Genomic DNA, 16,486 nt, shown 5'->3' with positions numbered 1-16,486 from the left:
CTAATAAGGATGCTCTCGGACATAATTGGCTATGTACATGACTGCAAGCATTGTCTCCTCACAGGTTGGGCGGATCTGGGACTCAGGAAGGAGAAAGCCATAGGTGCCTGTATCCCGGAGTTCAAAAGTGAAAGAATATTTTATTCCTTGGTCATAAGCCCAGTCATCAGAGCCCCCGGCAGCAAGATCTGAAATGAGAAAACAGCATGGGAAAAGAAATCAGCAGCTTCTCTCTCTAACCACAAATTCTTCACTGTGGAAAATATTATGGAGAGACTAACTAACTATTCAAAAGAAAAATGAAGTATTTCAAAAAAATCAATCAAATTTTACCCTAGAATTATTTTATGAGAATGATCTCGAAAGGCCTTTTTAGTGAGATTAAAGTCTCAGTGCACTTTTATGTGGTTGGGGAGCGCACAAGGAACAGTTCACTAAAGAATGGATGTCTTCCAGGGAAGCATAAGCACCTTCGAGTGGAAAGAGGACAGCACCCCAAGTTTCTAGAAACCTAAGAATCACGCAACTTCGCAACATGAGGCTTAAGGGTGCCCCCCTTTTCTTTCAACCTGGGTCCTTTGAACCTGGGTCCTTGTTCATGTTAGGCAAGGCCTTTAACACCAAGGCATGCTACTTCTACTCTCTAGGCTTGCACTTTATATCTTTGGTATCTAACAACTGGCTTGGCATAATTATTCATTTAGCTGATTCATTTCATTATATTTTTGTCACTAATATGTTTGTTTATTATTGTTCATTGATTTAAATCAAGAACTGAACATCTCCCACTGAGCTGCAAACCATGTGCTCATCTCTAGAGATGCTGGGACAAGAAGAGATATTGTCCTTGCCTCTTATTGGCTTGCAGACAGTGGCAAGATAAACATAATTTAACTCATCTGAATAAGCCCATGGTTAAAAACATTGGTGAACAAGTAAGTCATCTCTGTTAGAACCACCTTAAGAAAATGAGGCCACAGAAGATACTACTCCACTGTCAGCTTAACAAATGCAGCAGCTAAGGCTGGAGTCTCTCATTTGCAGTGGAGGCCCTTTGATGACACTGGACTGATTCTTTTTCCTTGTGTCTTTTTCTAATCCTTTCAGAATTTGGGCAAAAAGAAATCATTGGAGGGGAGAGGAAAGTAGAGACCAAAATCCAAAATTGGTTCTGAGGACTGTGCCTTTTAAGGTAATTTTGAACTCTGCAGTGACCATAATGCTGAGGTCTAATTCAGACCTTTTCTTTCTGTTTTGGTGTGTGTGTGTGTGTGTGTGTGTGTGTGTGTGTGTGTGTGTGTGTGTGTGTGTGAATACGTGCATGTTTCATTGTGTAGAAGATGGTACTGAATCCCTTGGAACTAGAGTTATAGGAGGTTGTGACTCAACCATGTGGGTAGTGGGACTTGAACCAGGGTTCTTTGTAAAAGCAGTGTCATTCTCATATTGTAGTCCCTTCTTTCTTCTTCCCTTTAAGACCTCTTCCCTATCGTCCTCTCCTGGGTCCTTCTCTAGTTTCCTGTCATTCATATACACTGGCTCTGTAACAAATACACACATATGTAAAGCCAAGATCTGCAATGAGTGAGAACATGCAGTCTTTGTTTATCTAGTCTGGGTGACTCTACTCCATGTAACATTTTTCAGTTCCATCCACCATTTTTTTTTCTTAAAATTGAATGATTTCATTTTTCTTTATGGCTAAATAAAATTCCACTGTGGTACCTATTTGCTTTGGTGTGTGTGTGTGTGTGTGTGTGTGTGTGTGTCTTGTTTGCATACATGGAGAAACTGGATTCCTCTGAAGAGTGGCTTATTCCTCAAGAAACCCTCTTTCCTACCTACTTTTTAAAGGGGAAATTACTTACTACTGTGTTTTCATCCTGCAAGGATCCTTCAGCTAGGCATCTTAGTCACCACATTGGACATAATATCCTCAGCATGCAAGATATGTGTTCTTACTTTGTAATATTAAGGTCATCTCTCTTAGTACCTGTGTCTTTCCACGCTTCGCTATGGTGGCTTCTTTGAAGATTGCCTTTGTCTACCTGCTTTCTCTTTTCTTCCTGCTTTCCTACTTTGTATCCTTCCTTCCTTCCTTTCTTCCTTCCTTCCTTCCTTCCTTCCTTTTTGTTTTAGTACCTACTGAGATCTTGGCATACAGTGGATGCCCAAGAGATACATATGGAAATGTGGTTTGGAAGGAATATTTATTTCTCTATCTATCTACTGAGTAGAAGAATACATATTTCATTTAAAAGTCACTGTGTGGCAAAGTCATATATTTTCAATGGTGAGAAAAGAAATTCAGTGGGAAGCATTTGTTCCTCCCTAGACATATGATTTCCTTGCATAGTTCTGAACTCAGAACTTACAGATTGTTGTTGCTCCTGGGCCATACGTGTACTTGGTGCCATACAGAGAGGCAAGTTCCGTGGCTGCACCTTTCACCAGGGCTTTCTGCAAAAGAATCATCAGGAAGTGAAAAAATGAAAGCAATCATGCCAAACAAGCACACACCCTGTACACTTGAAAAAAACCAAAGATATTTATGACACATTTGGGGGTTAATATTTTGTACTTTTTCAATGTCTCTTTCAAGTTTTCCAGTTTAGTAATGCTGAAATTCACAAAGAAATCTTGAGAAAGGATCTCTTCCCCAGAGCAAAGCAAAGGCCAGGAAGGCTCTATGCTGTGACAAAGGTTGTTGATGTCATTGCACAGGAACAATACTCAAAAAGACAAATAAAACCTCCATGAATTGACCATGTGATAGGTAAAGAGCAAACACTGAGTCATTACAAGATGGTATGAATTAGGGCTGGAGTACTAGCAGCTGAACACACAATGATTGCATAGAAAATGTAACTGTCTTTTGGAGTTCATTCCTGTGTGAGACTGACATTGGCTTCTAAAGGCTGTTCTTTTATTGCTATTACTATTAAAAAAGCATTTAGTGTGTGCCTCAGCCTCTCCTGCACCTGTCCCCAACTGCTCTCTCATATGGACATTTATCTTCTCACAACCATTTTAGGGTTACCTCTTCATCTCTCTTAAATTGCTCTAACTTCCTCTTCTGACAAAAAGACTCAATGTGAACTCACCTCAGAGGTCTGTCTCAAGTCTCCTCTCATACTCTTTCTGAGGTAGAATTTCCTAAATGGGCCCCTGTACCCCTCAACTTCTTCTCTTTGTTGCTGACTTTAGGTATTCGTTTTCCTTCACTGGATGCCCTTCCCCGTCTTGGCTTAAACAGTTTTTAATCATCTCTCAGGTGTACTTTCATGTTATCTTCTTTGTAAATTTGCTCCCTCACTCTCTTTAAGAGCAATGGTCTCTATTTTGCAGTAATTCCTGTCTATCAGAACTCCTTCAGCCTGCTGAAATCAGTTGTTTGGGCATCTATTATTTATATTATTTCTCTGGAGGATTTGTGGCTAATCGTTTTTTTTTTTTCAAATTTTTGTTCTGTGTTCTTTATACATAGCTCAATTGACAAGGATGGTATGGGAGAGGGTGTTATTTCATGTATTTATGGCTGATTGACTGTCATATTTAGATGCTGACATTTATTACAAAGGGAGAAACCTAGACTCTTTTTTCTAACTCATTTAAAGCTAAAAGATAGAAAAAAGACAAAATAATATTAATCAGCTAAAATTTTGTATGGTAAATTCCAATTATCTTAACAAAATTCCCTACAATCAGTTTAGGTCTTTTCTTTTGACAAATTCAAATAATTTCACCACAAGTACTCATTTATCTTCCCAATATATCAGTCCACATTATAATACCATAGAATTTTCCAGCAGAATTGAATGCTGTGTGGAAGAACACACTCAATGGGAATGTTCCTGATGAATATCTAGCCCCTGTTGAGAGCTGTGGGTGGAAGTGTGAATCTAGCATTTGCCACAGTGTGTGTGTGTGTGTGTGTGTGTATTTCATTTAAAAATCACTGTGCATATATGTATATATACAGACACACACATATATAAAAGTGTATACACACATATGTTTTTTATATATATATAAATATAATATATATAAAACATATGTGTGTATACACACACACACACACACACACACACACACACATATATATATATAAAACATATGTGTGTGTGTGTGCGTGTGTGTGTGTATGTGTGTGTGTTTGTTTATATATAGGACTAGGGAGGCAAAAACCCCAAAAAATGCAGAAGACCTACAACTCAAAACTCTGGTTAAGGAAACTTTCACTGGAACCTGCCATTTGAGGAACAGGGTTTGAAACAATAACTAATGTGTACATAGTACATTAACCTTTTACTTCATAAAGAGTTCTTCCTAACAGCTAGAAGCAAAATGCAGAGGAACTAAAAGAACATGCCCAAGGGTATGTAGCCAGTTGTAGCCAGCTTGAGCTATGATATTTTTTCAATTTACTCCGAAAGAAGTGTTTTTGGTACTGGTTTACTGATTGCCAAGAACAGGAGGAGTTCAGCATAGATAAAGCCAAACCTGGCCTTTATTAATCCTTAGCTTTGAGTTTCCTACTACATTTTATTCAGGTTTTCTTAATGTAGGAGTATCTAAAGAAAAAGACAGAGTCTAAAATGTCACATGTAGCTCAAAACCTGAGAGAAAAAAGTACTACACTAGTCGCTGGGCCCTAGGCTGTTGGGGCCTAGTGGGATGAACAGCAGACGGAGTTCTTCTCGAACAATCTGGGCTACAGAGACCTCAGGCTAAAAAGTCTCTGCACATATGTTCACTCCAAGTCCTTGCACACTACTAGAATTGGGCTAATTTTCCAGAGCCAATTATTGCAGTATAGGAAAACAAGATCCCACAACCATGTCTGAGGTATGAAATAATTCTAGAAAATTTAACTTGACCAGAATTTAACTGCCCTTGTCAATAAACACATGTGATAATGGGAACCTCAAATTATCTCTAACTTTGTTTTCCTTCCCCCTGTCCTGTGATCATCTCAGCTTATACCAAGGAACCAATAGAAAATGTTACTTTTATAATTTTGCTGCCTAACAAGGTCTTTAGCTTCAAGCAGCACCAAGGAGAAAGCACTTGGACCTGGGAAATTCCTGGTTCTGAGGAACAATAGCAGTGAAGAAAGGAGTCAGGAAACAACTGGTGTAGGCCAGCTGGGCTGCTGCTTCCCCCAGATCCCGGGAGCAATGTGGGCTAGAGGAATGCTACCATTGACATGAAGCAACTTTTCTCTTTTCTTGACCTGCATGCCTATTCCTTACACTTAGACTGACAAGGAAAACACAAAGTGTGTGTCAGTTGAATTTGCAGTCCACAGAGTTTTTCTTTTGATAAAAATGGTGTTTCTCCCAAATACATTTTAAAAATAAATATTGCATAACACAGGAAAGGCATAACCTTTGGCAACTGACATTTGTGGAACATCATATTTTATTTTTGAGGAAGATAAGATCCTGTGGAAGCCAAGAGCCTTTGGCCAGAAATATGGCTCTGCTCTTACCTTTGTGTAGAGAAGTTTCTCAGTCTCTTCTCTCCTGGTATTTGGCTGGATCACTGTATGTTTATATGGGGGGAGGGTAGTTCTCCTCAGACACTGTTGCATGTTTATTAGCATTCTCTGTCCTCTACCAGAATATGTCAGTAAGCTCACATAGTATGCCAATCAAAATGTCACACAAACATTACCAAATGTCTTCTCTGGGTATGAGTGCATAGAAAGTTAGTACAAAGCAAGGAAAAAGATACAGTTATGGCAGATGAGAATTTAGGAGAAAAGTTAAAAAGGAAGATATAGGTTTTGAAGGTGTCTCTGCTGATGATGTTTCAGATATACCTCCAGCACCTTGGTTCCCCAAAATACCATCTTGCCAGCAAGATTAATAGATTTAGCAAAAATGTAAACTCCCAATTAAATGTAAATTTCAAATAAACTAGGGACATTGCTCTAGTATGAGGATTTGAGACACTATTAAAGTAAAAATTAGTGATTTTATGGAAAACTAAATTAAATGCAGAGTCACGTAACAGACCAGGCTAGCATTTACCACATCTCTAACTTCATGGCTCACTTTGATATAAGCTCCTATTTTGACATCCAGGGTCTTCCACAATATGTTCAACTTTACTACCCACCTTTTTCTACCAAGAACACTCCTTAATTCTGTTTTTCTTCCTGACTTCTGATGTTTTTTTTTGTTTTTGTTTTCAATACTCCATTCTTTCTCTGCCCATCTAAATCATGTCCAAGCCTTAACTCTCAGAATAAATATCATATACCCTCTCTCTCCTCCTCCCACTTTTCTGGATAAGGTTTTCTATTTAGCCTTGGCTGTCCTAGTACTCCCTATGTAGATCAGGCTGGCTTTGAATTCACAGAAATCAACATGGCTCCACTGCCTTAGTGCTGAGAGTAAAGGCATATGCCACTGCTATATCTACTTTCTTATTGAATATGTAGCACTTGTTATCATTTCCCTCTCATAAATCCCTACAACTGTGCACAGTTAAACTTCTGGTTATGTATTGTATAGTTTCCTGCCTCTGAATTTCAGTAAAATCCTAAGTTTTCACATGGCAGGGGCCTTAATTTATGAAACTTAGTATGTACTCAGTACAGTTTCTGTTAACTCATGTACTATTGTCCCAGGAAGAGAATTTTTATCAAGCCAGGAAGTCCCCTGAACTTTGTAATGGTATATCATCAACAAGCTTCTCTCTTAAAAGACATTTTATGGTTTCGTCTAAAACTTTTTGGGTAGTTTTTTTTTTTTTGGTTTGTTTGTTTTTGAAATGAGAGATTCTGAGAAAATACTTTAAATAGATACTTTATGCCCTAACCTCTATTATCCTTAGCTGTTAGCATACCGTTGACTGTGGGATTATGCCCTTGCTAATCTAGCCATTAGGCAGGCACATATTATCAGCTGTGGTGGGCATGTGCATAGCACTGTCTTTGTCTATCTTCTAATTAATATTCATTACGCTTTAATCTTTACATTTGTTTATACATGTGACTTTACATTTCATTCTCATCCTTGTGTAAGGTCAGGATTCCTTTTTTGAGGCAAATTAAATTAGGATTAACAATTTGTACTAACACACTCAGCTTGACAGCATTCGATTTTTGTAGCTCACTAATTAAAGTTTTATGAAGAAGCAGTGAGTGACATGCCATTGAATTGGAAGGTATTTTTAATCTGTGGTTACATTTAACAGTTTTTCAGAGTATTGTCATTTTTTTCTGGTTATTGTCATCTTTCTTCTCTTGGATAATGAATATATACTCATCAAAAGAATGGTCCAGAATCTAAGATTTTACCCTGAGAAGTAAGTGCTATCAGTCATTCTAAGTTAATACTTTGTAATATACAAGGTCAGAGGTAATCACAGGTGGATGCAAAACATTTTTAATCAATTTCCTCAAGAAAGTTGATACTGTACCATAGTAGAATGTGTAGAAATATGTGGACCTTAAATTGGTCAGTGGTGGACCTAAATATAAATCTACACACCTATGAACACCTAATTTTTAAAATAAAAAAGTTCATAAATACACATGGGAAAAGATAACACCTTCAACAAATGGTTGGTCAATCAGGATGGGAGAATGTAGAAAAATACAAGTATATCCATACTTATCACCCTGCACAAACCTCAACTCCAAATTCATCAAGGACCTCACCATAAAACCAGTACATTGAACCTGACTGAAGAAAAAAGTGGAAGAACAGTCATGAACACATTGGCACAGGAAAAGACTCCTTAAACAGAACACAACTGGCAAAATAACTAATATGAACAATTAATGACTAGGACTGCATAAAACTGAACAGTTTCTGCATGTCAAAGGACATCATCAAGAAAACAAAATGGCAGCCTATAGAATGGGAAAATATTTTTATCAACTACATGTCATAATAGAGGGCTAAAATGCAAAATATATAAAGAACACAAGAAACTAAATATCAAGAAAATACACCAACTCAAAACTAGGGTACAGATCTAAACAGAATTTTCAATACTGGAAATCCAAATTACTGAGAAGAATTTAAAGAAATATTCAATATTCTTAGCTATCAGGACAATTAAAACCAAAACAATTTTGAGTTTTCATGTTATACCTGTCTGAATGGCTATGATCAATAAAATAAATGACAGCTCAAACTATCAAGAATATGGCATGTGGCGTAGGGGGGCATACACTCAAATTAGGCTTCATCTTTCCAAAAGTACACTTGCTTAACTTGCTGTTCTTATTGCTGCTCTATTCATCCTAGTCAGAAATTGGAAATAACCTAGATGTCCCTCAACAGCAGGGATAAAGAAAATGTAGGACATTGACATAATGGATTATTACTCAGCTATTATAAGAACCACATTGGAGCACCGGACTGAGCTCCCAAGGTCCTGATGAGGAGCAGAAGGAGAGAGATCATGAGAAAGAAAGTCAGGACCGTGAGGGGTGCGTTCACCCATGGAGACGGTGGGACAGAACTAATGGGAGATCACCAAGTCCAGTTGGAATGGGACTGATGGAACATGAGACCAAACCGGACTCTCTGAATGTGGCCGACGGTGGAGGCTGACTGAGAAGCCAAAGACAATGGTGCTGGGCTTTGATTCTTCTGCATGGACAGGCTCTGTGGGAGCCTTGTCAGCTTGGTTGATCACCTTCCTGGATCTGGGGGGACTTGGGAGGACCTTGGTCTTAACAGAGTAGGGAACCCTGATGGCTCCTTGGCCTGGAGAGGGAGGGAGGGAGGTATGGGTGGAGGGGAGGGGAGGGGAGGGGGAGGAAGAGGGGAGGAGATGGAAATTTTTAAATATAAAAAAATAAACCATGAAAAAAAAAGAAGAATAGGAACACAGATGGGCACTTAAGTGCCTATATACCAACAATGTTACAAGGGCCAGCGGGGACCTTGTCCCTTCTCAAAATAAACCAACACTTTACTTGAAAAAAAAAAAAGAACTGACATCATGAAATCCAAAGGTAAATGTAAGGAACTAGAAAAAATCATTCTGAGATCCACAAAGACACAAACAGTATAAATCTAATTATTTGTGGATATTAGTTGGTAACTAAGAATCAGAGGTTATGTATAGAGTAAGGGCCTACAAGGTGACAGAGAAATAGAAAAGATAGTTAGGGATGGATGGTGTAGGGACTAGAATGGAAAGATCAAGTGGGTAAGAGGAATGGAGTGGGACAAGATTCAGGGGATATGAAAATTCAGGGACATTTGAGAGGTAATATGGAAATATAGTAGATACTTTCTAGACATTTGAGAGGTAATATGGAAATATAGTAGGTACTTTCTAGAATATGTATATGAAGGTGATCTAACTGAAAAAACAAATAATGGGGATATTGTGTATCAACCTGCCATTTCTTGTCACCAAACGAAACTTCTGTTACTGAGATTTGGTTATATATAATTGAGTTACTGGGTGCCATGGTGTGTTGGTTTGAAAATAGCCCCAGTACTCTCATAGGGAATGTTCCTCTGAAGATGTATTTTTAGAAGTTATTTTTAATCTATAGAGCTACTTTTGTTTTAATTTGTGTGTATGGGTGTTCCCAATTCAAATGCTCTCAATCCTGCCTTCCTCTTTTGGGCCATTGGTCTCAACTACTTATAGCCAGAAACTTAAAATATATATATATTTGAAGGATTCAAACATGGCTTTAAAATATATTTGCATTGATGTGTGATACTAATGTGACTTCTATGAACTTATAATAATTAATTGCTCTTATGATTATATCTTGATCATTGAACAGTACTGCTAATATTTTGTCAGATACTTAAACTTTTAAAAATTGTTCCCTATATTTAGAAAGCCTCAATCATACTATTTGATTGCTGAATGATTTATTATTGTTTTATCTTATCAAACAATAAAACAAACACTTTTTGGATCTCACAGTAGGTAACAAAACCACTCAATGTTACAACTTCTTTTTTTGTTTGTTTGTTTTTTTTTGTTTTTTCGAGACAGGGTTTCTCTGTGGCTTTGGAGCCTGTCCTGGAACTAGCTCTTGTAGACCAGGCTGGTCTCGAACTCACAGAGATCCGCCTGCCTCTGCCTCCCAAGTGCTGGGATTAAAGGCGTGTGCCACCACCGCCCGGCTTACAATGTTACAACTTCTTAATGCTATTTGCCATATTCTGTTCAAGTCAAATCTACATCAAGCAGCTTAGCCAAACACACTGGTAAAATGAGTTGTGCCATCAAGGACTTTGTTGGTTATCTCCAATATGACAAATAGTCCTTTGATAAGTGTTGTGGTTTGAAAATGAAATGTCCTCCATATGCTCATGTGTCTGAATACTCAGTCTCCAGCTGGTGGAACTGTTTGATCTTTGGGAGTTATAGTCTTACTGGATGAAACATCTCACTAGGGACAGGCTTTGTGGTTGTGCAGCTTGGCCCCACTTGTGTTCCTTTTCTCTGGGTTTTCCCCCCATGTGTGTATAAAATGTGATCTCTCTGCTTTCTAACTGCCAGAACAGCCTCATGCTTCTGACCTGCCTTCTCTGCCATGATGAACTTTATCTCCTCTGGAACCCTAAGGCAAAATAAATCTCTTTTGCCTTAGCTTGCTTTTGGTCAGGGTATTTTTATCACAGCAACAGTAGGGACTAATGCAATCACTATTGTGGAAAAGCTAAAGGCAACTACAGTCATCTTGAATATTAGTAAATAAATCACATTCAATGGAAATTTTTCCCTGTATCAAAATTCCATTTCTTTTATCCAGTTTATTCAGACAATTCAATTCCTTAATATATACTATACACATACATACAGGCTACACACACTCACATACACACATGCACACACATACACATTACACAATCCTGAAACTAGAAGGTGAACTTCCAGAAATTGTTCTGACAACGTTTTTAGAATCAGAATAAAAAGTTTCAACAGTGAAATAGTCTCCTCCCTCACCCCACATTGCATGCACTCACCAATTCCTCATTGTTACTAGGCAGCTTATAGGCATAGGAGTAAGGGTAGAGCATCATCTGGGAGTACGAGTGAATTGTCAAATAGGCCTTGATAGAGGAGAGGTTCTGGCGGATGAAATCTGCCAGGGCCTTTGTCTCCTTTTCAGACTCTGCGGCTGGTCCACAGTAAGTGTCAGAGCAGGGACTTCGAGAAGCTCCCACTTCTGCAAAAATGTATATTTCTATTAGTGGCCCATGATCACCTACTGATGTTCTCATAGGAGATGTTAGGTGTTTCAGATTTTCAAATTAGGAAGCAAGATAATATAAGGCATTATGTCAGGAGTTTTTACAACAATTTGTTATGATTTCTCATCTATCTTCTATATCTATCTATCTATCTATCTATCTATCTATCTATCTATCTATCATCTATCTATCTATCATCTATCTATCTATCATCTATCTATCTATCTATCATCTATCTATCTATCGATCTATCTATCATCTATTTATCTATCATATGTATATCTATCTATGCATATACTTGGATGTTTTTAAGCAAATATAATAAGGAATTACACATGAAATCACTAATATTTTTCCATTATAGGCCTTTTTAGCATCAGTATTTATGAAGACAAGTAGTATCTGTATTTTCTGACTGTATTTCAGTCTATACTGTATACATGTATACACAATGAGATCAAGACAATATAGGAAAATTAATAGTTTGGTTTTTATTAATCATATTCATGAAAAATCCTATGTTACTATGATCACTTAATCACATCACAATTTTCTTTAAATGATTTTTTAATAACTGTGTCTAAATGGCTGTTAGATTAGATTCTGTAAATACATTTCACACATTGTTGGATTATGTCAGGTATGTCAGTTGTGAGCTTTCAGAATTTAACATAAATATGTTCTAGGAACATAACACAGAATTTTGTTTCATACATTTTAATCAAATGAATCAATAAACTATTTTCTGTGCTTTGAAAAAGCTAAAATTCTAAAACATCAAACTTACTTTATAGTTTTGCTCATTTTGAATATTTACCTATTGTTTTCTTATGCTACTTTAAATCTTACACTCTTTAATGCTGTCTAAAAATGGTTAGTCAGACAGATACTCACCACACCAACCAGCATTAAAATTTCTGTTTGGGTCTACACCCACACAGGAACTTCCAGCCTTAGTAGAGCGGGTCTTTCTCCACATTCGACTCTGAAAGTAGATTATACGGTTAGATCAAATATCACAGGAAGTAACTGGTAAGAATTCCATAAGTCTTTCTGAATTTATGTACCCTTGTCCAGGTGTAAACATAGCCGTCAATGTTGACCACAGGCAGAACATAAAAGTCCAATTCATCAAGAAGCTTTGTCATCTGGCTCTCTTGTCCATAGGTGCGAACAGCCTGTATGTGAATAACAAGGTGGGATTTCATGGGATGAAAGGGATGATGCTATCAAAATTTAGATTACCTGTATGCATGTTGACTTTGGTACAGAAGCAGGGTTCTCTGTCTTGTTGCCAGCCTACATTTAAATTTAAACTTTCTCTGGGATTTCTTGGATAGAACATTGCAAATTAATTCAGAAGTTCTTTGAACAAAAGAAATTGGATTTTATATAACACATTTGTATATTTTTAAAATATCAATGTATGGAGTTTAGATTTACAGAAGAACTATAAAAATAGTGCAGGGGGTTCTTACACATTTTTATCTCGACTTCCCTAATATATCTCCTTAAAGTCTTATGAGCTAATCTTTGTAGCCTTCAGAGGGCTTACTGAAATCCTTATTCGTATGATATTCTAAAGGCAAGGTTGTTCAATATTTTGCATGTATTGATTGGAATTCTCACTCTTTTAGCTGTCAGTCAAACAAAGGCAAGTGAGAAAGTATAATTTAGAGAAATTGAAATAAACCTGTTTTTCTAACTTAAAGATGCATCTGACAAAGGTCTGTTGACACATGTTAAAACTAATTTCCCTCAATAGGAACTGGGAATTTTGGCTTTTGCGTGAGCATGAGTGGTGTGTGTGTGTGTGTGTGTGTGTGTTTTGCTTTCTCATGTTATTAGATTATAAAGGAATTAATCGAAATCATTACTTCTATTTGTCAAAAATCATACTATGGACCCACCTCTTTTACAAACCACTGACAGAATGCAGGAGAAATCCATTCTCTTGCATGGAAACCACAATCAATGAAGATGGCAGGTTTACTTGCTTTAGGTTTGCCAACCTATTGTGAAAAAAAAAGAAATGAAAAAATGTGATTCACCTCTTAGCACTCAGGGGTTAACCTCCATTTCCTTTCAATATGTGAATGTGAATTCACATTCAATATTTGAATCCTGACACTCAAATTGTTTTTGTCTGTGGATGCTCACTGTGTTTAAGCTGAAAACTTGCATTATTATTAGACTTATTAAGCCTACATTTTCACAAGAAGCTTGATTACCCTCTTTTTTTTTTTTTTTTTTTTGGTTTTTCGAGACAGAGTTTCTCTGTGGATTTGGAGCCTGTCCTGAAACTAGCTCTTGTAGACCAGGATGGCCTCGAACTCACAGAGATCCATCTGCCTCTGCCTCCCGAGTGCTGAGATTAAAGTTGTGCGCCACAACCTCCCGGCTTACCCTCTTAAACTATATTCCCAAACACTTATTCTCAGCTACTGTTGTTAGGTGATGTGACTATGACAACCAGATTACTAATTATAAGTAATTATGATTGTTGTTAATTTTATGAAAAAATTTATTCTCTCCATTTATATTTTGTCTTTTAATTTTGGCAATGGAATTGCAGATCAGAAGTGGCATTGAGGATGATGGAAACAAGTTGTTGATTTTTACTATAATGTGGCCTGATAAATGAGAGTAGCCCTACAGATGAATTCAAACAACAGCTTGCAATTTGCAAATCAACTTGAAAAGCCTTTCTGGAAGAGGAGAATTTCATCACTTAGATGCTTACAGGTGTGTGGTAATATTTATAAGACTTCTCATATTTTCTTTCTGAATCAACCAACAGTAATTATGTAAATGCACATAAAATGAAAGAATCCAAAAAATCTGAGCTTTAGAGGATTTTTTTCTTTTAGATAAGCATGAAAACTATGAAACAGATGCTAGTGAATCAAAATTCCTTGATTCAAACCACTCAGCTCATGTTTAAAGATTGTTACCTTGAGGAGATGTATGTTACGTCCTTCAAAAGTGGTTCCAATGGTTCTCCGAGAAATGAGGTCTGGATTATTATTGGCAACTTCTTGAATCCAAGCCTCTATCTACCAAATGGAATTGTTCTTGGATTAATGTGAAATTGTTGATTCAAGCCCCAAACTCCCAAAAAAGTATCAGAATCAAGGGTACCCATACCGTTTCCCACTTGTTGTACTTGGTGTAACTGTGTCCAGTTGCACGGGTGTGGCTATCAAACTGGGCTTCCAGAACGTTTCTCACGTTGCCTATCAATACCCTGTCAGAGTCAAAGTGGGTGTTTCTTAGTATGAGTATATTTCCTTTCAGGGAACACATATGAAAATTAGAGCCGCAGCTTTAGTGGATGCTGCAATACCTGCACCGACTTACACATTCCCTTACTGAGTTATTTAAGGGAAATTCTATTATTAGCTGCAAAATGTGAGATACTGAGGACCCCAAGGATCATGAGTAAGATGAAATCTTACAGGGCCCGTACTTCAAATACTTTAGTGACTCTAAACTTGGAAATGGTTTTCTTTGATATCCGTTGCCTCAGGATCATGGGCATCCACACAACAATACATATCTGAATTATATTTGTTTTATTTTATTTATTAAATCTTGGATATTTTCCTGATTTTATCATTGAAAGCCCTGTGTCCCAGAAACCTACTCCTTATGTAATGTGAGAGTTGGCCACTGAAAGCCAATTTTCAGGATTTTAGGAAAGCAACTTACTCGATAGAAAACCACAAAACTATGAACAGCACTAAATATTTTTTAGGTAAAAAGACACTAGGATTAAAGAACTAGTGTCTGTTCTAGAATATTAGTTAGCTCCTGCCTGGCTCTGAGTGGCATAAGCTATGATTCTCTTACCCTTTAGTAAATAATTAAATATAAATTTATTATTATTTAAATAAATAATTAAGAAAATTAATAATCAAGCAAGCAGAGAAGTTCAAAATACTGGTTATTTAGAGCCTTCCAAAGCAAAAAACTATGTAAGGAAATGATTTAGAATAAGAAAAAACATATCTCAAAGATCCGATTAGCCAGGATTCATCTCCTTTAAAAAAATAAAAAATAAAAAAGTTCAGAAAAATTGCTTAAGATTCTTGAGATATGGATGTGAGGGCGATCTGGATGCGACATCTGTCACTCCATTGATCGCCAGGGTTGATTCGGCTGATCTGGCTTCCTAGGCAGGTGTCCCCTTCCTCCCTCACCGCTCCTAAAGGCTGTTTACAGCAAGCAGACAGCTAACATCAAATTAAACGGAGAGAAACTCAAGGCCATCCCACTAAATTCAGGAACACGATAAGGCTGTCCACTCTCTCCTTATATTTTCAATATAGTGCTTGAAGTTCTAGCAATAGCAATAAGACAACATAAGGGAATCAAGGGGATTTGATTTGGAAAGGAAGAAGTTAAACTTTCGTTATTTTCAGATGATATGATAGTGTACATAAGTGACCCCAAAAACTCCACCAAAGAAGTCCTACAGCTGATAAACTCCTTCAGTAACGTGGCAGGCTACAAGATCAACTCCAAAAAATCAGTTGCCCTCCTATACACAAAGGATAAGGAAGCAGAGAGGGAAATCAGAGAAGTATCACCTTTCACAATAGCCACAAATAGCAGAAGATATCTGGAAGTAACTCTAACCAAGGAAGTGAAGGATTTATTTGACAAGAACTTTAAGTCTTTGAAGAAAGAAATTGAAGAGGATACCAGAAAATGGAAGGATCTCCCTTGCTCATGGATTGGGAGGATCAACATAGTAAAAATGGCAATTCTACCAAAATACAATCTATAGATTCAATGCAATCCCCATCAAGGTCCCATCAAAATTCTTCACAGATATTGAGAGGACAATAATCAACTTTATATGGAAAAACAAGAAACCCAGGATAGCCAAAACAATCTTATACAATAAAGGTACTTCTGGAGACATTCCATCCCTGACTTCAAACTCTATTACAGAGCTACAGTATTGAAAACAGCTTGGTATTGGCATAAAAACGGTGAAGTCGACCAATGGAATCGAATAGAAGACCCGGATCTTAAACCACAAACCTATGAACACCTGATTTTTGATAAAGGAGCCAAAAGTACACAATGGAAGAAAGAGGGCATCTTCAACAAATGGTGCTGGCATAACTGGATGTCAACCTGTAGAAGAATGAAAGTAGATCCATATCTATCACCATGCACAATACTCAAGTCCAAATGGATTTAAGACCTCAATATTAATCTGAACACACTGAGCTTGATAGAGGAGAAAGTGGGAAGTACTCTACAACAAATGG

General features: G+C 37.2%; 1 protein-coding gene across 1 annotated transcript in view; it reads right to left on the bottom strand.

Moving 5' to 3' along the window:
• Cpb1 (carboxypeptidase B1) overlaps positions 1 to 16,486 on the bottom strand; it is a 31,957-nt gene continuing 15,471 nt past the window's right edge. Inside the window, exons 4-11 of the mRNA XM_038348290.1 lie at positions 14,349 to 14,448; positions 14,156 to 14,257; positions 13,112 to 13,213; positions 12,269 to 12,379; positions 12,096 to 12,186; positions 10,974 to 11,176; positions 2,376 to 2,460; positions 1 to 188 (exon numbers count right to left, since the gene is read on the bottom strand). Of these exons, the coding sequence (XP_038204218.1) occupies positions 1 to 188; positions 2,376 to 2,460; positions 10,974 to 11,176; positions 12,096 to 12,186; positions 12,269 to 12,379; positions 13,112 to 13,213; positions 14,156 to 14,257; positions 14,349 to 14,448 (982 nt within the window). The remainder of the gene's footprint in view (positions 189 to 2,375; positions 2,461 to 10,973; positions 11,177 to 12,095; positions 12,187 to 12,268; positions 12,380 to 13,111; positions 13,214 to 14,155; positions 14,258 to 14,348; positions 14,449 to 16,486) is intronic.

The sequence above is a fragment of the Arvicola amphibius genome, chromosome 11 (genome assembly GCF_903992535.2).
Source record: "Arvicola amphibius chromosome 11, mArvAmp1.2, whole genome shotgun sequence".
Classification (NCBI taxonomy): Eukaryota; Metazoa; Chordata; class Mammalia; order Rodentia; family Cricetidae; genus Arvicola; species Arvicola amphibius.
This window is presented reverse-complemented; position numbering and strand designations above follow the sequence as displayed.